A 25617-nucleotide genomic window follows, 5' to 3' on the forward strand; every position below is an offset into this window, starting at 1 on the left:
GCTCCGGGATTTAATTAATTTCTTATTGGATTCGAAAATAGAGACAGGAAAATCAGTTTTTCTTAAAAATGATGTTTTAGAGGATAATTTCGCTTAGCAAATCCAATTATGAGACTCGTGGGTAAACAGTCTAATATGAAAAGACACCAAAGAAAGAAGATTAGATGTTTGTTTCATCTGCGTTCTTTATAACATAAAAAAATAGACAGGCCTAACAGAATCCTTCAAAAGAATTTATCATATTTTTTATAATTTGTCATAAAACTCCCGACAATCATGTCGTCACCAACTTCATGTCGAAATAACAACAAAAGTCATGCATCATTGAATGTATGCAAGAAGGGCTTAATGCAATACTGTTAGTAGTGACACCACCGCGGAAATTCAACGCGCGCGTATCAATGCGGTACTGTTACTATCAATGTTTCAACGCTCGCGTACCAATTCGGTACTGTTACTATCAATGTTTCAACGCGCGCGTACTAAAGCGGTACTGTTACTATCAATGCTTCAACGCGCGCGTACTAAAAAGGTACTGTTACTATCAATGTTTCAACGCGCGCGTACATAAAATGGTACTTTTATTACAACGTTTCAACGCGCGAGTCAATGTATAAGTTTTATCTTTCATATTTAAAGTTTTAAAATAAATTAAATATCTTTATATTAAAACTGAAATTATTGTTATTTTGAATTCGATTTAATAATAAAAACCTAAACGTATCAAAACAGTTAAAATACAATGTTATAAACTTATAGAATTGTTTACAATTTTCATTAATTAATTTATTCTCTAACGCGTAAATTTAACCATTCGAAAATAGTATTCGTATTAATAATTAAATAATTCGTTCCACGAATTCCAGAATATTCCTTCTTTTTGCAAAATTATTCATTAATCACTTTTAGCAGTTTTAGTAATTTATTTTTTATCGACCTGATTTTGTTATAATAAATTATAATTTAACAACTCGTGCGACGAGTGATGTACACACTATACGCAATTATTCACTCTGATAATATATATCAAAGTAAATTTCAATTGGATGAAAATTAATAGAAAGATGCACCAAAATGCACTCGTGTATATCAATAACAATTCTATAATTGTTTTTCATTTTTATGCTTGAGGTGTGTCTGTATAATAATGTAATAAATCTGGAATCATTGTGAAGCATTAACTCCTCTATCTAACAATATCTATCTCTTCTATCGAAAATCAGAAATTAGGGCGATATCATGCACACATTTTCAGTTATAATAATAATAATAATAATGATACTATATTATTTGTCTTTCAATTCAATTCAAGTAAACATTTATTTCTTTCAAAATGAGATTAGGCCTAACGATAAAAAATATTTCTTTCAATTTACAAATAAATTATGAGATTAAAACATTTAAAAGATTTAAAAGATTCTTGGTACTGTATCAATAATCAGTATCATAGTCAAATTCTGTAATACAATGTCACATGTATCACATGTGACGCCTGTATCTTGGCGATAAGCATAAACTAACTCTTATATTAACGGTGTCACATGTGAGGTGTATTACAGAATTGTTCTATGATACTGTACAGATAATATGTGGAGATATAGCAAGGAGAATCGGGTGAAAATAAATACAATAATATTAATGTATAATACAATTGTGTATTTCTGCATAAACTGGAAACGCTCTGTTGGCGAAGCGTTGTAATGTCATGTTAGCCTTTTTACGCTCTATGCACCACAAATGTTACCATTAGACAATGTATTACTTTCTTTCTATAATAAAACAAATCGTGTTTTCAGTGTGAAACCAAGCTTATGGATTATATCTAAATCCTGTGGGATTATCCGACTGATCAAGTCAGTACATTTAGAAGGGATTAAGGTTGACGTAATGTCGTTCTTCTGAACCTGAAGGGACTATACTGAGCCTAATAGATGGACATAGCGTAACAATCTTGTAATTTATATAGTGTATAACCCACAGCATAGCATTGTTATGAGACATATGAAAGTACTGTTGGTAAATCCGATCGGCTTTCGAAGACTTAGCAGCGAAAAGCAAGAGATTTTAAAACAGTAATTACTTTATCAAGTTTTCATCCGAATTGTAAAATTTATTTATAGATAAAGTAAGGAAGCTATTGAATGTATACTTCAAGCTCTATCTACACTATCAAACTAGTTTGACAAAATGTGATGTACCCAATTATGGTACTGATATGGCCAAATAGGGTAGTGATATGACATCGTCATGTCCATATATGGGCACATAACATTTTTTGTCATAAAGTTTGATAGTGTAGACAGCTTTATATAGTTTGCTTATTTTTAGTTAAATTACGTAATATATTAAAGACGACACGAGAGAAAAGATATTTGTCAACAACTGCCAACATCAATAACGTCAACAATAATGACAATGATAAAATAAGAAATAAGGTTTAAATAAAATAGATTGTTTAATGGAGCGCTATTATAGTGAAATCAGGACAACGATACAGATAGCAATCACGTTAACTCTGCCGATAGCAATTACGTTAACGATATCGATAGCAACCACGTTATCGATCCCGATGGTAATCACGTTAACGATACCGATAGCAATAACGTTAACGATACCAATCGCAATTAAAATACCGATAGTAATCACGTTAACGATACCAATCGCAATTACGTTACCGATATCAATCGCAATTACGTTCTCGACGTTATCGATACCGATAGTAATAACGTTAACGATTTCAATCGCAATTACGTTATCAATACGGATAGCGATCACGTTAGCCAATCGTAATCGTAATTATTATATTGCATTGGTTTGAAATTTTTTAAATTTTATTTATTTTTTTCAAATTGCAACAAGTACTGTATACAGTTTGATCAATAACCTTGTAATAGACGCATCATAACTCCGTAAGAAAGAGGAACAATAGACTAAATTAAGTATACTTAACCAGTATATGTATGTAAATAAAAGAAAAATACTATTGATAAATCGTAGAAATTGGAGGTTCTATAAGATACTGACGACAGAAATGAAATCGTGTTCGAGGCAACGATTATAAAATAAAGTGTAATCGCTCTATTTAAATCACGTCTACCGAAATGCCTGTTGGTTTAAAATGTGTTGGAGGCAACGATAGGAATAAAGTACCGTAGCCATTCGTTATATAATCACGTTTTGTAAAGACCGAACCGAAATCGTGTTGGTTTTTTTCCAGGCAGACGATAGCAATGAAGTGTATTTATTCGTTATAATCACGCGCCATAACCAATTAGCATCTTCACGACCTCCCTTCGGGAACCGTATTCGTATTCGTCCGGGATTTAGTTTTAACTTCAACTTTCGCTACCGAGGCTTTTTGAGACGTCGTCCGTGGTAGCAAGTGACGTCAATGTGTTTCCATGGAAACGCAGTCAATAAGTAAACCTGATGGAAATCCAGCACAATTATTATTATTATCGAATGGAACTAGAAAGCAAATACATGTACGTTAGATCAATGTAATTCATTACTTACTTTGTGAATGGTCCTGGTAAGGTATCATTATCAGACTCTGCTGAATCTAATAAATAATTATGTAATATTGCTCAACTGCCACTGCAGTGGCATTCCAGTATTTTCATCATCATCATCATCTACGTTTGTCATTTAAGACAGGTATAATGTAATTGAACTAATGATACAAATTCAACAATAAAGCTTTTATTTTTTTCAGGTTGTACATACTGTAACGAAACTAATTATCGATGTTCGCGCTAAATGAATATCCAACATTTTCTAAAATGTTGTGGGGAGCCGTCTCTGTGTAGTGCGAATCGAAATCAAACTACAGTATCCAATGTCGTCGTAAAAGAAATATTAATATTAATATATAAAATAATATAGTACAATGTAGTAATTAAAGTATCCGAATAATAATACATACTTTTAGGTAAACTAGCATGATATAATTTAATTTTACTCTTCAAGTCAGATGATTAATTATAAAACCACCTTAAATGGCCAAACAAAATTATCGTACGCGTGCGTATTATCAACATGTATACGCGCGCGTAGTCTTATTGTCAAAAAGCCGAGCTATTCTTAGAAACATCTTAGTTAATTACGGAATCTATTTTTAGTAACACTCAAGATGTTGTCTGGTATTATACTAATAAAGATCGATGTTAAATTTGCTTGAGTGATCAAAGCGAATGGGGGTTCAATAAAGACTGATTATTCCGTCGATATTCAGTGCAAAACTACTGTGATTATCATTTTACCATAATATTAAATCTCTTTCCACGTAAACGCAAACTCAGTGAGAACATGAGACTAAATTTAAAGTTTGGTAATGTTAGACTTCAAGGCCTATGGAATATGGAGTAAATAAAACATGAACACACAACTGATGCCCGTCCCATCGATCTCTACTAGTAGTATACCATAGGCCTATACTTTTTTTTAATCGAGCGTTGCGTATCGCGCAGTAGTCATCGACAAAATCTGCTGTTCCTTCATTTTACGAATACATTTTTTCATCAATGATTAATGTAGTTAAGTTTATCAAGAGAAATTTTATTCTAATTTTTGTTATTATTATTTTTTCAGCATTTAATTTTTTGTCAACGACTCCAGAATCATTAATTCTCTCTAACCAACCGTCCGTTACCATCAGCAAAATTGATTGTGTTCATATATCCCAAACGCCCCATTCGTGATGTTTGGCCTTGGCATTAAAAAACAATTTTATAATAATAAGTATTTTTGAATTACTTTGTCGAATGATTTGTAACGGTGAATTATTAAACAATAATGAAAGGACACCGACAAACAGAAATATTGTATACACAAGACACACGCAATACTTGATGTAGATATCTTATGATGGTTGAGACGGTATCTCTTAATTAATTTCTGTTTTATTTAATCTATGGTGAGGGATTATTAATATGTTAGAGTATAATCTCTTTATTGTCAACAACAAAAATAGTGATCAGATGATATTGCGATTTACATAATCTCTAAGACACAATCTTAAATCCTCTTTGCAAGTAAAATGTGATTATTAATGACATGATTTCGTGTTAGCTGCCTCATTCAAAGTTTGATTACAAACTTTGTGAGGTATAAACAAAATAATATAGGCCTGAATGCACAGTTCATCTCACAAAATAATCCTGGTTTTTTTTACCTGTAAAAATTTAACCAGAAAATTAACAGCTCGTATAACAGACCATGACTTTATGGATTTAAGGACAGAGTGTACGCGCGCGTACAACAAGTATTGATATCACCGTTTATACGCGCTCGTAAAATGTTACGTTATTTTGTAAATATTAATACCTGGTATAATAGATATTCAGATTTGACTTGACCATTGATCAGCTTAGTTTTGTAAAAAAAATAAAAAATTTTCAAATGAAATCAGACATTGACATTATGATTGCCTTGCATTTTTTTAAACAAACATAACTCGATAAAATAGATATTTCACCGATGTGCATTTATAACGGCACTCCACCGGAAAGATGTAAACGTTTTGCATTAAAAATTATAATACTGAATCGATGTATGGAAATGTCTTCTGACATTGACTCACAACAGGACGGATGCTTTAGAATGCTATCTTGGTAGGCCCAAAGGATTTCATAGAAAGAAAAAGAACTGAAGCAAAATAAAATGTTACGTTTAGCTTTTAAGAAGTTCTATAGAATCATTATTTTTAGATCAATATTTTAAAATGCTAAGCAAATCCTGTAAAACTTTTTCTGTCAGTAAGATTTATAATTTTCTTTTTAGAGACACAAACAATTTCGAAAGATGTATACTAGATAATTATTCGTAAGAATAATTAATAAATGACAAATATATCTAGTTCGAGATGAAGACACGGTATATGTTAACTTTCATGAAGAAAAGGCATACAACCCATCTCTTTAAAATACAGTATTTTGAGACTTCTTGAAACAAAATTTACGGTACAATCTAGCATTCCATGAAAAATTGCAAAAAGTTTATTGAATATTTTTCAATAAAATAGTTTTTATTTTTCTTAATCATTTTGTAAATACACAAAAGGGGACCAAAATCGCACACCTACCTATAATAATAAATATATGCTCCCTCCTTAATTTGCAGTATGACTTAATAAAAAATGTTTCCCATACCAACTAAGACATTTACACGCATCAGTGTCATTGTTTATGAAAAGTGAGGAAATATGCCCAGTTTAAGTAAAGTTTTCCTGATATTTCATTTGACCCCAATGTTGTATCCATAGTTAACATAAGATACTAGTTTAACATTAGGGAAATGCAGTTCCATTTTAGCAATAATGTATATTGAGTCGCCTTACACTTGGCATTTAATAGAGTGCCCTAGAATAAGGCGAACCTACTATCAGCAATGCAACGGAAGCTGTTCCTATTACTTAAGACTGTCTAACAATATTAAATTAACTCAACTTAAAATCATTAAAAAAAAATGATCTTATATGACCCTTAGCTTCAATGTCAATTTTGTCCAAAGATTAAATAGTGCTATGATTAATCACAATTTTACGCGCGCGTTAATGTTTGAGTGATGTGATCATCAACCATTGCACGCGCGCGTTAATGCTTGAGTGATATGATTATCAACAATTGTACGCGCGCGTTAATGTTTGGGTGACATGATCATCCACAATTGTACACGCGCGTTAATGTTTGAGTGATATATATATCTACAATTGCACGCGCGCGTTACTGTTTTTTCGTCTGCTGAAAGTGTTACTGACGTATGAATAACACTTTTTAACACACACGTGTGACTGTTGAGGGACATTTATTTGTAATTCTAACTACACATAATATCAAAGAAAATCGATATAAGAATTATCTACTATAAATAGCTCTATGTATAATATCAACATTTATAAAATTACTTTCGGTACACACACTTGCGTATGTTAATGGCGCATGAGCAAACCTAATAATTACCTTATTTTATGTGAGCGTACTAATTCGTGTTGACATCATTACATGTCGAATTTTTTGGCCCGTCATTAGCCACAGGCGATGTTTTTTCACACCTTTTGTTCAGCGATACATCGTTAGCATGTACAAGTAATAATTTATTTAACTTAAATACACATTATTTTTCGACGTTCTGTTCTATTGATAATAACGTGATGCTATAATAACGTCAGTTACACACGACAAAAGATGATATTCATGTATGTTGCGCGGTGGTGTCCCACGACAATAGCAAACACGTCAGTTTTAACAACATCAATTAATTTTAGTAATTAATTAACTTATGATTTATTTGTTCACAAATAGTTGATTATTACCGCTTCTAAATTGTTTTTTTACCGATATAGGCCTATCCCAAAACATCTAACAATAGATTATTTTCTAATAAATAAAAACTTGTTAATTTCTAAGTATCAAATGTCCGCTTAAACCACACCATTATCCTCACATGATGACGTAAGACAAGACACCAAGCCAATTCTAATTCTATCGAATGTGTTAACAAAACTATCATCTTTTCTCGTAGGATTCGGTTTCTATTCGTATAAATCGAGTTTTTGATTGTTGCTCGATGTTATAGCAATGGTCTTTAAATGCAATTATTAAAACTCATTTCTATGAAACCTAGTAAAGAGGTAAGGCGTGCTGTCAAATGTATTCAAACGAAAAAGAAATCTGAATTTTTTTATGAAATCAAGCTAAAGTATTTACACTGCTCATTAAATGCTTGATTGCTATCAACTATACGGTTTCTGTTTTCTTGTACATTCACTAAAGTAGTCTCTCAACGACTGTTGATAAAGTTTGAGTATGTTCTTTATTATTCATTGAATGTAAACAGCATGGTCACGTAATGCGACTATTTCTTAAGCTCTGTTTACACTATCAAACTAGTTTGACAAAACAAGTGTGATGTGCCCAAATACGGTAGTGATATCAAATTATCATTTCCATATATGGGCACATCACATTCTTTTGTCAGGTTTGATAGTGTACACAGAGCTTAACAACCACAAGAGCATCTTCCCTGTCCCTGACGGAAATAAATAAAATAATCAAAAGCATCATGTCGCAACTGACGATGATGATATATTATAATTGTTATCAGAATTACCAACAGTACCGCGTTTACTATTACAATGCACAATATTATAATGATATGATAATACCAATTACATTCATGAATATGCATGAGAATTATATTTATATGAATATGTATGAGTAGTAATTACCGAACATGATAATCATGCTAACACAGGAAGGCAATTTGCACACAACCCAATATTGTATTATATTTTATGATATACACTTTTAATTTGAACCAACCTGCGTTGTTTATGTATCAAAAACAGGTGCCGTTCGCTATCAATACCAACAAACATACTTCTCAATGATTAATAGAGAAATATGAATCTATACATATCATATTCGTTCACTGAAATTATTATTTCTTTAACTGACATCTGCTTAGTGAAATAACGCAAATGACGGACAGGCCTAGTTTTATGCTATTAATGTATAAAGCAATTCCATTCGTTCTCAGTTATCTCATTTTGTATGTGTAATCACGAATGGTAAAATCCTTTCCTCAAACCATTTACAACCACTATGCAGATTTCTTCCCTTCGCGTTTCGTTGCCTAGTAACAGCCGATCCTACGTCACCAAATTGCTATCCGAATCATCTTTCATGAAGCGTGATTAAGTCAAACTGCTCTTTTTATTATTCTTTTCACACAGATCTGCTGAATATGTTCTGTCACGCTATTTAGTATGTGTATACACATTGTTCTTAAAATAAGAACATATCCTCACTTACTGTACGTGCGCCACCAAAAAGCGCGCGTACAAGCTATCATCTCAATTTTTACGCGCGCATAAGCATTGTACAAAGAATGCAGACAATTTATGCAGATACAAAACACCTATTAAGGGGATACCTTTGGACTCCCAACAGTTTCCCCTTATAAGAGGTATTCCATGGATAGGGCTCGGATGTACGGTTAAAACATGTTGTATTTCCCCTCGTTTTTTCATAGGAAATTGTTCCCATAATAGGTGTGTCTCTTGAATGGGGTGTGTCTCTTGAATGGGGCGTGTCCTAAAGTAGGGTGTTCTACTGTATATATAAAACATATACAGCACTTGTAAGGCAAATTTAGCCCACGTGACAAATCATTGTGAATAAGGCCAAAATGAATTGATTAAGACAATTGTATTTGTTGTGGGAAAATAGATTAAAATATATTGCAAAACAAAAAGTGTACACTTAAGTTCGTAAGCACGATGAAGACGTAAGAGAAAGCTTTGTGTAAGGAACCACGCTTTTTCAATTTTTGTTCAGAAATGGTATTCTAAAATACGATAATATAAATGATAGATCAATGATTGATAATTATATTTAAGTATAAAGAAAGAATCAACGTCACAAAAATAATAGCCTAAAATTAATAGTTAGTAAGATAATACTGTATGCGTTTACAATTACTATGGTTACAATCACAATTACGACGCACAAGTTGGTGCGTTACCATAGTGTTGACAATTGGTATCGTTTTAAATTAGTATAAACTTAATGAAAATGGTATACAAATATATGGTGAATAATGATCACTATACGTGATTTTGATATTCGAATAATTGAAATTAGTATTAATAATGAGAAGGTCTAAGGTCATTTTTGTCTGAAACTCTATTGCAAGTCCATATATGAGCACGTCACATTTTTGTGTCACATAAAGTTTGATAGTCCTTTGGTAGACAAGGTTTTACTTTCTAAAAAGTTTATTCTATTATGAGCAGTGTGATAGTGAGTGTGTGACTATTAGGCTATCATCATCATTTCAGCTAGCCATTGTCCGCTCACTGCAGGACGAAGGCCTCCCCAAGCCGAACCCGTTTCCTGTCATGCCCAGCTCCCATCCAGGATAAAAAAAAAAGGGGTATGCTTAGAATAAAAGAAAATAAGTCACTTTTGTTTTAAAAGAAACTAGCATTATGCACACAGGTTTGACTGAAAGCGAATTCCATTTTGTCAACAACAATTTGACAGTTATTGTCAGTAATTTTTAATGTGGCATTTTGAAGAAAAAAAACAACGTATTTAATAGTATTGCTTCGAGGCAACGGCAATGAATTAAAAAGCAGTTTACATTTAAAGAGTTAGAAATAACGACGATAAAAATGATGTAACCAGAGAAATAAGAAGAGAGACAAGAAGAGAAGCAATGTTCAGATTCATTTTGTGCTGACACACTGCAGCAAAACATTGCATGCTTCTAAAGTTTTGATGTAGCAAAATATGATAGTGATATGACATCATCATGTTCATATAAGCACATCACATTTTTTTTGTCTCATAAAGTTTGATAGTGTAGACAGAGCTTTATACATCATGAAAACAACCCGTTTCTCAGCTGAATCTCCACTTTGGTAATTTTGTATCATGTAAACTCCGTAATACATATCTCATGTGTATCACATGTGATTCTGTATCACGGCTGTTTATACTGGGCATATTTAGGTATATCAAACAGGCAGCCAAATGTTTAGAATAACACATCAGCAAGTTTTTGGTTGTGGATGTAAAATGGCCGGGTGCTTTGAACGTCTTTACTGGTTTTTAAACCACACCCGAATCAATTATTTAGTGGAAAGCTATACATCTTTGCATGAATTATTTGGTGGACCTATAATCCTTACATTTTTATTTTTTATTATTTTCCCTCTTTTGTTACTCTTCTATTAAACCCTATACCACGTTCCTAAACTACCGACCGTTTGTGCAACTTCAACTATTGTTGACTATTTTCTCTTGGATATACCCCGGATTATGTATCTTAAGTTTTTGTAGCGTATTTGTTTGGCCTACAAACTAAAATATTTTAAAATTATAATACGTCAATGTAGAATCATACAATTAATGAGTTGGTGATTTTCCATTACTTCGATATAATAAATCAAATCGATCCTTTAGCGTTAATATTATCAATGTGGAGACTTGTTGACATTAGTAAAGTATGCCACTCAACGTTTGGTGTGACTTGCATTCTGAATGCTATGTAAACATTACACTTTTACGTTAAATGTTATGTAGGCCTAATTGTATTGCACCTATTTCAAGCCTCTAAAAACAATCTGACTGTTTTGACCAACGAATTTTATCCGTCTATAGTTAATATAGTGTAATCTCTATGTGAGAAGTTTCAAACTTGATTTCCTCTGTAACACAAGTTATACGCGCGCGTACACCTGTACTTCTGATTGTACGCGCGTGTACACACATTGATACCGGTAATCATGGTTACTTCTTTTTTTACGCGGGCGTACGCGTACTGATAATCATGGTACTTCTTATTGTACGCGCGTGTACACACATTGATACCGGTAATCATGGTTACTTCTTTTTTACGTGGGCGTACGCGTACTGATAATCATGGTACTTCTTATTGTACGCGCGTGTACACACATTGATACCGGTAATCATGGTTACTTCTTTTTTACGCGGGCGTACGCGTACTGATAATCATGGTACTTCTTATTGTACGCGTGCGTACAAACATAATTGTTGGTACTTTTTATTGTATCAACGTGTGCTTCTTCATTTTGTTTGTTTAATTGAAAGAGTTTTTGTCTGAGCATATTATAGGCATACCATCGAAAAGAAAGTAGATATACTGCAGACGACTTATACGTATATTCACATGGATCCATACGTTTGAATATGATATTGCAGTGGTTTTTCTGACTGAAAATCTGGAATTTGATAACTTCAAGATATTCTATCTATATTTAATGCTATCGATATATTTCTGATCCCGAGGCAATTGCCGTTCATTTTAAATCTTGATAAATCTTTTTATTTTTAGATGTCAACATTTGTTATAGTAATTCTGTTGGAATTTTAAATTTTGAAGTAAGTTCGTGACATCTATCTCTCAAGATTCGCCATTGATTCGAATAATTGATACGCCTAAAATAATTGATACGCCTATAATAATCGATACGTATAACAATAACGTAATCGATACGTGTACAATAATCGATCGTATTATAGAAAACGGTTTATGTATGATGTATTTGTGTTTGCTTTAACATGAAAAAATAATCGATACGTGTACGTATAATCAATACTTATTGTTATAATCGATACGTGCACGTATAATCGATACTTATTATTATAATCGATACGTATTAATACACACAGTATATATTCCATGAACATGCAATGGAAATCAAATCGTGTACATATAGATTTTCTTTCGATTTGTTTGTACCATCGGTTTTTTATTTTGAATTGATTTATCGTAATAAATAATCCTGGTATATAAAGTAAGCCTAACCATAACATTAACAATACAGGCGCTGCATGTGATACATATGTGACGCTGTATTATAGAATCTACCTATGATAATAGAAATATAATTCCACAGTGCAGATGTGTAACAGCAGTAACATATACGATGACGCAAGAGGAATTAAAATTAGCATTACCATCATTATGACACAAATTAATTCACTTTATTTTTTTAATTATCGTAAGTATGACTAGTGGGCTACATCAATAAACACTTAGTAGTTGGCCTTGGGTTGTCCACTACTGTACTATCTATAGACTTTAAATGAATATTCTTTTTAAAATAATGCGTTTTAAAAGGAAAAGTACATTGAAAAGATATTTTGAGAATCCAATTGGGATTGAATCCTTCACAAGCATACGTAAATACGATTATTTCAATCTCAAAGAGTGATTTTCAGACTTAAAATTGTACATAGAAATAGAAGTGATAGTTCACAAGAAAGCATACGTAAATACGATTGTTTCAGACTTAACATTTTGAGAATCCAATCGGATTCAATTCTTCACAAGCACACGTAAATACGACTATTTCATGTAAAGATTTTACATAGAACATGTTGAGTTTACATACTGCATTTGTTATTGTAGTAGACAAAATTAAAACTGAAGTTTAAAACAACTAGGATTTTGTAGGTCTAGTTGCAAACTGAAGTACTAATGTGCAAACAAGAAAAAAGCGGTTGTTTTGTTGCTAACCTTTGCGACAACAATGAATAGCAAAAAATGAAATGTCGATCTCTTAAGTTAAAAGACTTGACTCGTAAAATACGTGTGCAATTGTTAAAAAAGACACAACTTGATGCAGATAAAAGCGTTGAGAATATTGATGCTAATAAACTAATTGATGGTATATGAGCGTGCTTATTACGAGTTAAATAAAGATATATTGATCTTATAGAATCTTTGTAACAACTCACTGTTGCCACAATTGAGTATATGGAAATTAACGTGAAATTGAACACCTATATTGTAACGCTACTGGTATTAATTTTTATGAACATCGCCTTTCAAAGGAAATCCTTTGTTTGGTTGTGAGTGCTAGAACATTTTAAAGTGATGTTCTATTAATATATTAATATGCTCAGGCTGGATAAAAACGAATGATTGTCATAAGGAGTCCGATGAATATATGCAGATTTTAATAATCGTGATAATAATTTATACTGTCATGAATTCAATTGAGTCGCCTTGATACTAAACATATTTGATAAAAAGTAGCAAATGTTGTGTCCATCATGTGATGATTCTCCTTCTGTATCATGTCTAGCGACAATAAACTTTTTACAGTATTGTGTCTATACATTTATATCTCTAATAATCGATTATGCCTAACCGTTTGTGAGTTCAAATTAGCAAGGGGTTTTTTATTCGCAAAAGGTGTCGCTTCTGGCTTCTTCTTTCTAAATAATTGCTTAAGTAAATGCGACTTAATTACTATTACTTTAAATTTATTCGTAGATTTAATGCAAACCTCATGGGCTTTGCATATTGAACTTCAGATGTCCTTGTGTACACTGAGGTAACTATAGAACATTGACTACAGTATGATTCCAAATATCTAGGCCTAGAACTGTTCTGCAGTAACTATAGAACATTGACTACAGTATGATTCCAATATCTAGGCCTAGAACTGTTCTGAAGTAACTATAGAATATTAGCTACAGTATGATTCCAAGATCTAGGCCTAGAACTGTTCTGTTGGGACTAATGTTAATCATAAACTTCAGAGTCTCCTGGCCTAAACACTTTACAGTAATTCTCCATCTACATTAATAACCATTCCATTAATAGAGAGATATAGGGACGATTCGAGAGGATGAAGCAAGCAAAATAAATGTTAACAAGTTCTAGGCCTACTAATCATGATTATGATGATTATTTCATTTGACATTTTGAAAAAATAATGCATCATAACAATGCTTTTGGTTGACTGTACTTCTCTAGCTCCATTGAACAAAAAAAGTGTTCTATTTTTAGAAGTAATTTTAAACTATTAGCTCAACGAGTTCATCAAATGATGGCCGTCAGGTGGAAAAGACTGATGAAACGGAAATTTCTATTAACGATCATTGGAAAACACAAGTGTAGGGCCTTCTAGAACGTTATCTTGGATTGCTTTAGCAGGCTCATATTACTAGAATAATTACTTTACCTTCTAAATTAAAATAGACAAACTATATTTAAACCGACGAACAATATCCACCACAAATAGAAAACTTCGACTAAAGCTTGTTTCCCACTTGGGCATAAGCGCAACGCAAGTTTGACCAATCACCGCGCGATGGACAACAAAAGTAATTTGCGGTAAATGGCGATTGGTCAAATTACTTGTCTTACGCTTACGTCAGACGACTATGTGTTATATTAATCAAAACTCATCATAATTAGTGATTATAATCATGTAACAATAACTAAATCACAATCTCACATCACGCCTAGCTTTTGTTACGTGATAATTTGTAGAATATCCACTTACGTGTAAAAGCAACACAAACAACGCCTAATTTATTAAATTATTTTATCTACACTTCGTAAAATAAGCGGCTGCTTTGTACTCGTTCAATTTCAATCTTCCTAATTCAAAACCTGATGTCCACTCCTATAAAATGACCATTGAAAGTACAAGTGACATGACGGCATGACATTGTTTTAACATTGTTTAACTTTGTCTTCGGTTACATTGGGTCTTGTTCAACTTGTTAATGGTTATCGTATTTTATATACATACTCATCAATGTGAAAGCAAGTAAGGCGCAAACATTAATGCTTGTAATTACAGACAGACTATGACTGAGGCCGAAGTGACAACACCACAGACAGGGTAACAGTTTACGCGCGCGTGCAAAAACAGTTATCAGTATTTGTACACGCGCGTGTAAAAACAGTATCAGTATTTGTACGCACGCGTGTAAAAACAGTATCAGTATTTGTAGACGCGCGTGTAAAAATAGTATCAGTATTTGTAGACGTGCGTGTAAAAACAGTATCAGTATTTGTACACGCGCGTGTAAAAACAGTATCAGTATTTTTACGCAAGCGTAAAACTGTTCATGGCGGTATAAATGTCTTTATAATTAATGTAGCTGTAGTTTCTGCTGTTAAGCATGCCCTGATACAAATTCTACAACGGTACTAAGCCTATATGTCACCAGCAAACAAGGTGGTTTGATGCATGGACCACCTATTATAGGTCCATGATTGATGTTACCGCCATCAGATGACAGCCAGATGCCCTTCATGAATCGAGAATACATTTTTTATACCGTATTTGAATACTATTAATTTTATATCAGTTTGATATTTCAAATAAACTGTTTATTTTCCTGATAACAAATGTTTGATTGCGCTATTTTTATAAGTTATACATATTTTAACAGGCAATAAATGTTAATCGCGATCAAATATTTATATCAAATATGAGCATTACTTTTTTGAATATTTAAAAAATGTAGGATATCTTGTGGAAATCTGATGGAGTATTTCTATAAATGATAATGATTTATGTTCGTGTTTATTTGTAATAACGTAAGCCAAAAGGTCATGAATTTTAAATCAGTTTGTAAACTTAAAATATTTAAAGAGAAGATTTGATTAGTATCATAATGTACTGAATAATATATTATATATTTTCATTTATGTTTTAATCTTTGTGATTGTGTATTTGTTAAATTATTATGATCAAACAAATTGAGAATATTTGTTGACGATTTAAGGATTTGACGTCCAATTTGAGTGAAATAAATAAATAAATAATACAACCAAAACGGTAAAGCAAAAAAATAGAAAATAGAATCTGTGTTATTTCCTATGACCATTTACACAAAACGCATAACGGACGGGCGGCGGTTGAGTGGAAACCCGCTCAGGATAGATACAGAATTTACGAGGGACAAGCTACGCGGTTTTCCGCTTACCGTTACTGCTCGTCTGTGTAAATTGGCCATTACATAATTTGACACGGCTGCTTTGTTGGCTGCTATCGCCATTTATATTTCTGTGAAGTTTTCATGCGGCTCTTTAGACTTTTTTTTTAAGTTGAGATCAAATTTCAAAAGCAAATTAAGTTCAATCAAAAGGAAAACTGAGAATGACAAATTCATCAAATAGGAACTGGCTCTTGCTTATCTAATTTGTTACCGATTACACAAAATATTTTTTTGAATCTTAAATAATATGATTGAAAGATGTTAGCTACCAAAGACAGTAACATACAGCCTCCGGTGTCGTGGAGTTTGACAGTAATTTCATTCTAATCTTTGAAATTTAGATTTCATTCATTTACTTACATTCATAAATTCATCACAGTCTTTAAAGCAAAAACGAAGGACAGTGTTGAAAATAACAGTAATTAATTCAATTAATTTACTGGACGAGCGTTTGTAAACCTATAACCAACAGTCCGTTCGTTAGAAAAGACAATACTATAGCACGCCAGTTGAACAAAATGAAACCATATTTATTACGCGCACGTTGAAAAATTGATTATGATGATACAGACATTAGTAGGCTACGCGCGCGTTAAAATATTGATAATGATACACATTTTAGTACGCGTGCGGTGAAACATTGATAATAATAATACCGATTTTAGGACGCGCGCGTCGACTTTTTGTATGTAGTTTCGCTGTACAACACCGACATACTTTTATGAACGATAAATTTAACTATAAGAATTATTACCAAGAAATGGTTTTTGTTCGTGTGTGAAGATTGAAACAATTATTAGCCAAAATGTATTCGTCCGTGTGCGAAAACTGTAACACAAAAAAGCATCTTACAAGTTTACGAGTGATTTCTTTCGGATGTTTTGTAGGTGTACGTCGCGTTAACGTGTTGTATACGTGATCTGGTAGCCAGGTAAAACTTGTAACAGTTTCGTTTAGCTTTTTTTGCTTCTTAGAACCGTGACTAATGGCATACATCTGACAAGATATGTTACGGTAGCCGATTGTGACACGATTGCACAACGTTGGGTGTTATACTTATTTTAATAATATATTATGCATATTTATGCATACACAATGTAAAATGATATAGTACAATTTAATCGACAAAACATAAGAGAATAAACAAATTGAATGGTTAATCGAAATGACATTTAAGACCTAAGGAAATTTATACTCCACGCGTGTTAACTTCTACGCCGTTTTACAATAATTGTCTATAGCCTATCTTTCACATTCACAGCATCTAAATTATATATTTTACCATATTCTTATGTATTTTTACATTTTTAAACAGTATTGTTTTTGTAATGTATTTCATATTTTTGTCTTCCGCTTTATAAATTCATACAATTAACCATCGTGTATCAAGCGCCATCTTTGTACACGTAGGTCAATCATAAACAGTAAAAACTCATAATTATTTTATTTGTCAAATTTATGTGTTCTTCATATTATTACAAAATGTATAGACTTAGGCCTAACTCCGCTTAGATGTTTATGCAACACGCGTCCAGGGCGAGTTGAAAATACTTATTTTTTATTTGTCTGTGTTTTTAACGAATGTTATCGTGTTCACTTAGTTAAAATTCATCCATTCGTTATTATTTTTAAAATATTAATTTAGCTTTAATTTTTCCTAACTAAATTTGTAAAATTATCAAAATATACTTTCACGCTACAACTGTTACCGTATATTAGGCCTATCGTCCGTGAAATCTCAGAAGATGGAAAATTGTTGTGCGAGTAGATATTTACAACATACTTCTTGTTATTTTCTGACGATATGACAGAAAATTGAAAAAAATATAAATAATTTGCCAATATTATAATTTAACATTATACGTGTAGTAATGTAGTAATTGCATACCGTAATATAAATTAAATATGAACGTGAAAATATGTATCCTAATTAAATTCGTGAATTAAAATGTGTAGGCCTCGTTTGGAGAGTGACAGCCGGAGGAGGATGAGGGAAGATTTAGTTTTCTTGTGCTGGTTTTAGATTGGGCCTAATTATCATGATTGTTGTACGTTAGCGCCTAATTGCGATGTCGTGTAGTCTCATTACTTAGGCCTCCTTTTTTTATATCAAGGTTATGCAAAAAAAAAAAACTCTCAAGATATCATCCTTTATTCCGGAACATTATTAAAACAAATCCGTTTTATTAATCTATTTACGGTGCGATTCCACAAGCGAACTATCATTATTTTTGTTGTATATGACGCGTACATTTAGTCTGGTGTTTCGCGCCATTTTTCTAAACCTCAAATTTTGTCTATACATTGCCTGTTGTATTCCAGACTTGATTATTGTATAGACTATTTTATTTCATTCATTAAAAAACAGGCCTACTACTAAATATAAAATGATCACTTACGTTGTGCGGCAGAACGCTTGATAATATTTTCCAAGAATGTATTTTGTGGGGCCACTAAGCCCCTTCTCGATCCTGGCATGTTGATTGATTCGCATTAGTGTCCGTATAACATAGCAAACATTGTCATATTTGTCTCAGCCAAATGTCGCAAAAATAATTCCAAAATGATTTCGGCGTTTGCATCTTGTTTCTGTAGACGTATTCCAATTTAATAAATGTTTCAAAATAATATCTTTACGACGTCAGATTGGTATAAGAAAGAATGGCGCACGGGCACCATAGGTAAAGCACAGCAATGGTATAAACGTATTCAAACACTATACTAGGCTTCCAATATAGAAATCGGTTTTCTATAGAAATATTACTAATAATTACCGTATTCATGGTAACGCGCCTGCTCACGCATGCGTGGTTGTTTTTTACCTGATTACAATCGATTGAGGACTCACTCACTATACCGTAACATGAAAATGATAACATTTTTTTTTGCTTGGCGTAAATTTAGTCGTTTCATGACCTAAAATAAATTATTATCAATGCTGCTAAATAATTTAATAATAATAATAATAATTAAAATCAATCATTTTTATGATTGTTATTATCATTATAAACATTGCTCATAGTCATAGTTTAGTCTTGGTATTATTAAGTTCGTTACGTCATAAAAGAGAGTAGGTGAAGATGAGATTGTCTCTGCTGTTTCTGTCAACAGTTTTCATGCCTTATTCAAATGTCAATGTGTAGTTAACATTTCATTATTCGTGTTATTTATTAATCCTATTGCTTTTATGATAAACGATGCTAATTATTTTAAAAAGTGCGCGTGTTTGAAAAAAAGTAGGCCTAGTAGATTTCCTCTGCAGGTGTTAATGCCGACTGTGCGATGTTGAAGCACATTGTTCGAAATCCGGTTAATACGTCTTCGCTTGTTGCGTTTGATAAAAACATATTTAATTGTCTTATAAAGTAGAATTCTCGGACGTAGGAAACGCTGCTGTTGAAATGTCATAATAAGTATCATATGAATGTCAACTCGTTATCAATCAACATGATTAACAATTCATTGCAACGTCATTATCATAATTAAACTCTGGATGTATAGGCCTAATCTTTCAGTCTGCATACTAGGAATTATTTGTATACGTCACAATCAAATTATCATCATCATCATTAATATCATCATCTTATTAAATCCATATTCCGGCTGATACATATGTTATCACACGCATTAAGGCGATTGCTGTGGAGTAAACAAAATATAATTGGTCTCTAACTTTGACATCGTAGTGAGCGCTATACACATTTCTTTATTTATCAGTCTGTAAAGCTCTGTCTCTACTATTAAACTAGTTTGACAAAAAATGTGTGATGTGCCCAAATATGATGCTTAAATATGATAGTGATATGACATCATAATGTCCATATTTGTGCACATTGCATTTTGTTTTTCACATAAAGTTTGATAGTGTAAAGAGATCGGACCCAGAATATAGGACTTATGCATTTGAATAATAAAGAAATATTACGCCCAACAGAATAAATATAAAATACATCTAGGTAATCAGACATTTTGGTAAACAGAACACTCGGTTCGTGCTCATCAGAAGAAGTAGTGCCAAGCGAAATGTAAAACTAATATGACAAAGTTGTACCTATTGATTCGCTTTCTGTTCTAATAATAGTACTGTGATGTTTAAGTGCATCTTGTCTGTCAAACCAAACATTAGCTTCAAGTTGAATGATCAACGTTTAGTTTACAGTATAAAACATAATGTCTGTTTTAAATTGGTACTATTGATTATCTTATGTAGCTTTCTTGTGTTTGTACTTTTCATGAACACTCCGTAAACATCTTAATTAACTCTAGGCAGCTTCTTCCATTAACAATCTTCAAAAATAACATTTACCATATTACTTACAAAGACCATTGGTTACACAGCTTACACATGTTTTAACAATGTTTGATACAGGATCAAAGAATATCTGTTTGTAGGATCAGGGAGTTGGTAGGAATTGGATAGACCATTATACAGACTCGTCTAAAAAATGTTATATATAGATGTAATGTAAATAGGAAATAAATCATCATAATATCTTTATGTTACGATGTAAATCGTAGTAGGCCAACTCTATTATTTCACCCGGTCCCTAGTGGTTCCCAGTGCTGTATCGCCACTTACTATCTATTTCCAAAGTATCATAGGAATATTTAGTAATACAGTATCTCATTTGTAGCACACGTGGTGCCTGTATCATGTAAGTGTAATGGTTATATACTACTAGATACATTTGAAACGCATGTTATATTCCTATATGATACTGTACTTCGGAAATATATAGTACCGAAAATCGGCTGATTAGTTATAGCAGGTCGTATTATTATTATTTCTGTTGAAGGAGGCTCATTATTCCCAGCAATACGATGTAGGCCTATAACGAAATAAAAGCGCTCTTATTAAATTTCTTAACACTACAATTTGTAGGCTTCCAAAGCGATATATTATAAACCCACCTTTATGATGCAAATTAGTTACGTCATAACATGTTTTTATGTCACGTGTCCTTCTTAGACTCTTTTTAGGCATGCATCCAGGTGTGTTGAATACCGATTACGTCGACGAAAGCAGAGTTAACTTGAGTAAGCACACCATACATTGTGGTCATTCGCTTGTAAGTAGGAAGCGGAGGAGGGCGTGAGCTGATAGAGTCGGCAGTCGGTAGGTACATTATAAAGTGCAAATAAAGTGTTCACATAGTATAATTTCCTCAATATCTATCGGTTTATTAAAGTTTTCCCAATAGTATATATAGTATATATTTCTGTCTATCTATCTGTTTAAAACTCATATAGGTAATAAACAGTTTAAAATTAAGAATACTGCACCACGTATCATGCGTTTACGATGCAGAGGCCCGCCGTGAAAACATAGCGTTGCAACTATTCTAGTATCTAGTATCTTGTTTTGAGAGCGATTTTTATCAAATTCCTTGACTGTTAAAACAGCCGATGTCGTAAGTATATTACTGCATACGGTGTTGGCAATGGCGGGCGATTTAAATTGCTTCTAAAACACGCGACACACAAAATCAAAATATTTGGAAAATACTTTTATCTAAATTGCATCACGCGGTCATAATTATTGTTTGCCTAATTATATAAAGCAAAATTAATTTATTGGAAGATGTGCAACGCATCTAACGTACCCTACGCTGTGGGTATGTGGACGATAGGCTTAGATTATTTGGTGAGACTGCGTGTTTAGAATAACACATTGTATAATTATCATGTGTGTATTATTAATATATTTTGAATATCATTTTATTGTATATTAATAGTGCCATATGCCTACAAACAAATAAAGAATCCTAAAAAATTGCATTCTGTTCTAAATTTTTAAAATGTGTTCATTTTTTTTAGGTCATACATAATGCCAATTTTCGAAGCCTTAAATTAATTTAGCCAAATTTCATTATGGCCCACTGGCGTAGCTTGACGTTCGCGCCTCGTTATCCTCTGCTTAACGATGCTCAGAACTGGTATACGTGAAGACACATAGTAAGACCTAACAACCCTAACCATTAAAACTAGCATACGTGTATAAATGACCACAATTATTTATACATAATTAAACAATACGTATGGTAGTTCCTAATGGTTTTTTTTATTTTCAGATGAACTAATACCGTACATAATTTAATATGCAAATTACAGGTGGATTGAGCTGACTATCTTTTTTAGTTAAATTCCTACTTCCCAAAAACACAAAACGCCATATATGGTAATGATGTGTATAGTGTTGTATCATGCAGTCATTTAGATAATTATTAACTGTTTACTATGTTTTTATACATACTACTTGCATAGCCATATACCTATATATATGCCATATGCTTGGTATACATTGTATTTTCTTTTATTATGTTTTACTAACATATATAGCACTGATGATTTCAACTCCTGGAATAAATAATGGATTAATTACTACTATTATATTATCAAAGCTTTGTAGCCATGTTTGTTTTAGCATTGCTTGGATTGTATTTGTAGACAATAGGTTTAAACACAAAACATCAACATTGTCATCATCACGCACAGGTACAGATTTGTTACAATTGTAAGGTATTTAAGGCTACTCGTCTGGTGGATGAGTTGGCAATCATAATTAGTTAAGACATACTTAACATCAGTCATAAGTAATAAACATTATTGTTATTTGTTGCATGATACAACACGCCGGTGTGCAATATCCCTATAATGTTGTACACTGGCTTCCCATAATTTGCATCTACAGGTGGACTGCAGGTAAGTAACTAACGCAGCAAGACATCGCCTTCAAGACTTAACTGAGTAAGTTCTAAGGTGTAACCCCGGGTAGTCCCTACCTCGTTTAGGCTAGGCTAGGCTAGGGTAGGCTAGGCTTGTGAATTAGCTAACAAAAAACTCATGATTATTTTTTTTCTCTTCAACTGATTGTTAGTAGCCAATGCTTCTGACAACTTCAAGTTAAGAGAGTATTTTGTGTTTGTTTTTTTGGACAACTGTGTGACTTGACTGTTGTAATGGCGACTTCTGCGTACGCGTAAGCCGGCGCTTTTCTATCTTTCTCTTTCTATCAAATTAGTGGCTTCGCAGGTCAGCACGTCTTTGCATGACTGTCACTAATATAAAATAATATTTCTGTCGAATGTGGTTGTCCAATGCAGTTGTATAGGGCAGCTCTTTGAGTAACTGTGTTTGATTTAACATAGGTATTTAAAATATCAAAAAAGAAAATTGTATGATAAAGTTAAAATAACATCAAAACACTATGTTGTATAAGGTTTATAAAGAAATCTTTATAGGGAGATTTCTTGTAGTCTTTTCAACATATAACAAAGATTGAATTAAAGTAGTTTTAATAAATTATAATAATCCAACTAAACTTTAATCATTTCATATTCACATACACATGCTTATCTTGTCATCGCGAGGACGAATAAGTCATTTAAATAACTTGAAAAAGTACTAAGTAGTAGTAACTAACTAAAAACTAACCAATATGTACTGTATTCGGGTCATTGTGGTGGACAGTATTAGAAAACACTGTAAACTTTACTTTTCAAGTTTAGGGTCATTTTGTAAACTATCTGCCAAATGGCTTTGAATGCAGTATTTCTACAAATCTATAAACTAAATTCACAGGTCTCGTTATGGCCTAGATATTACCACATCTTTTTTAAATAGTGTACTTCTGTACCCTATAGCAATAACTTTTGAATAAAAAGTGGTAATTGGCAAGAATGGTTGGTTTCAGGTGTTGTTCCCACCTTAAGCCAGCTTGTAATTTTGAAACCTTCGTGTGACTCTCTGAGGAGAGTTGTACAAGTTTCTGGAACAATGTTGTTTTTGTTCTGTATTGTTGGTTGTCTTATAAGGTTTGTATGATTCTGTTTCTGATTCTCATAAAGAAGTTGAATAAAAAAGTTTTCTTCCATTCTCATCAACTATGATTTCAACATCTCCATTTCCTTAATGGATCACAATGAACAACTCCACAATACCATACCACTCCCCCTATACCATTTCAATCCCATCCCCAATACCATTTCCATCCCCTCCCAATACCATTCCACCTCCCCCCTCCCAATTAAATCTCTAATCTGGCACCTCGGCCAAGATATATTCTATGTTTTATAGTTTCAGGAGTTATTCATGGTTTAAGGTGTGAATAGTAATCCACAACTTGCTACCAGATGACCACCGACAACTTCTTACCAGGCGACCACCGACAACTTCTTACCAGGCGACCACCGACAACTTCTTACCAGGCGACCACCGACAACTTCTTACCAGGCGACCACCGACAACTTCTTACCAGGCGACCACCGACAACTTCTTACCAGACGACCACCGACAACTTCTTACCAGACGACCACCGACAACTTCTTACCAGACGACCACCGACAACTTCTTACCAGACGACCACCGACAACTTCTTACCAGACGACCACCGACAACTTCTTACCAGACGACCACCGACAACTTCTTACCAGACGACCGCCGACAACTTCTTACCAAACGACCGCCAACAACCAGATGACCAAACGACCGCCAACAACCAGATGACCAAACGACCGCCAACAACCAGATGACCAAACGACCGCCAACAACCAGATGACCAAACGACCGCCAACAACCAGATGACCAAACGACCGCCAACAACCAGATGACCAAACGACCGCCAACAACCAGATGACCAAACGACCGCCAACAACCAGATGACCAAACGACCGCCAACAACCAGATGACCAAACGACCGCCAACAACCAGATGACCAAACGACCGCCAACAACCAGATGACCAAACGACCGCCAACAACCAGATGACCAAACGACCGCCAACAACCAGATGACCAAACGACCGCCAACAACCAGATGACCAAACGACCGCCAACAACCAGATGACCAAACGACCGCCAACAACCAGATGACCAAACGACCGCCAACAACCAGATGACCAAACGACCGCCAACAACCAGATGACCAAACGACCGCCAACAACCAGATGACCAAACGACCGCCAACAACCAGATGACCAAACGACCGCCAACAACCAGATGACCAAACGACCGCCAACAACCAGATGACCAAACGACCGCCAACAACCAGATGGCCAAACGACCGCCAACAACCAGATGGCCAAACGACCGCCAACAACCAGATGGCCAAACGACCGCCAACAACCAGATGGCCAAACGACCGCCAACAACCAGATGGCCAAACGACCGCCAACAACCAGATGACCAGACGACCGCCAACAACCAGATGACCAGACGACCGCCAACAACCAGATGACCAGACGACCAAACGACCACCAACAACCAGATGACCACCGACAACTTCTTACCAAACGACCACCGACAACTTCTTACCAAACGACCACCGACAACTTTTGTTTC

At 33.6% G+C, this 25617-nt stretch overlaps 1 protein-coding gene across 1 annotated transcript in view; it reads right to left on the reverse strand.

Annotated features, from left to right (window-relative positions):
- LOC140060028 (voltage-gated delayed rectifier potassium channel KCNH1-like) overlaps positions 1–18956 on the reverse strand; it is a 46778-nt gene extending 27822 nt beyond the window's left edge. Inside the window, exon 1 of the mRNA XM_072106064.1 lies at positions 18680–18956. Within this exon, the coding sequence (XP_071962165.1) occupies positions 18680–18758 (79 nt within the window). The 5' untranslated portion in view covers positions 18759–18956. The remainder of the gene's footprint in view (positions 1–18679) is intronic.
- Positions 18957–25617: the final 6661 nt, after the last annotated feature.

This window comes from Antedon mediterranea, chromosome 10, assembly GCF_964355755.1.
Source record: "Antedon mediterranea chromosome 10, ecAntMedi1.1, whole genome shotgun sequence".
Classification (NCBI taxonomy): Eukaryota; Metazoa; Echinodermata; class Crinoidea; order Comatulida; family Antedonidae; genus Antedon; species Antedon mediterranea.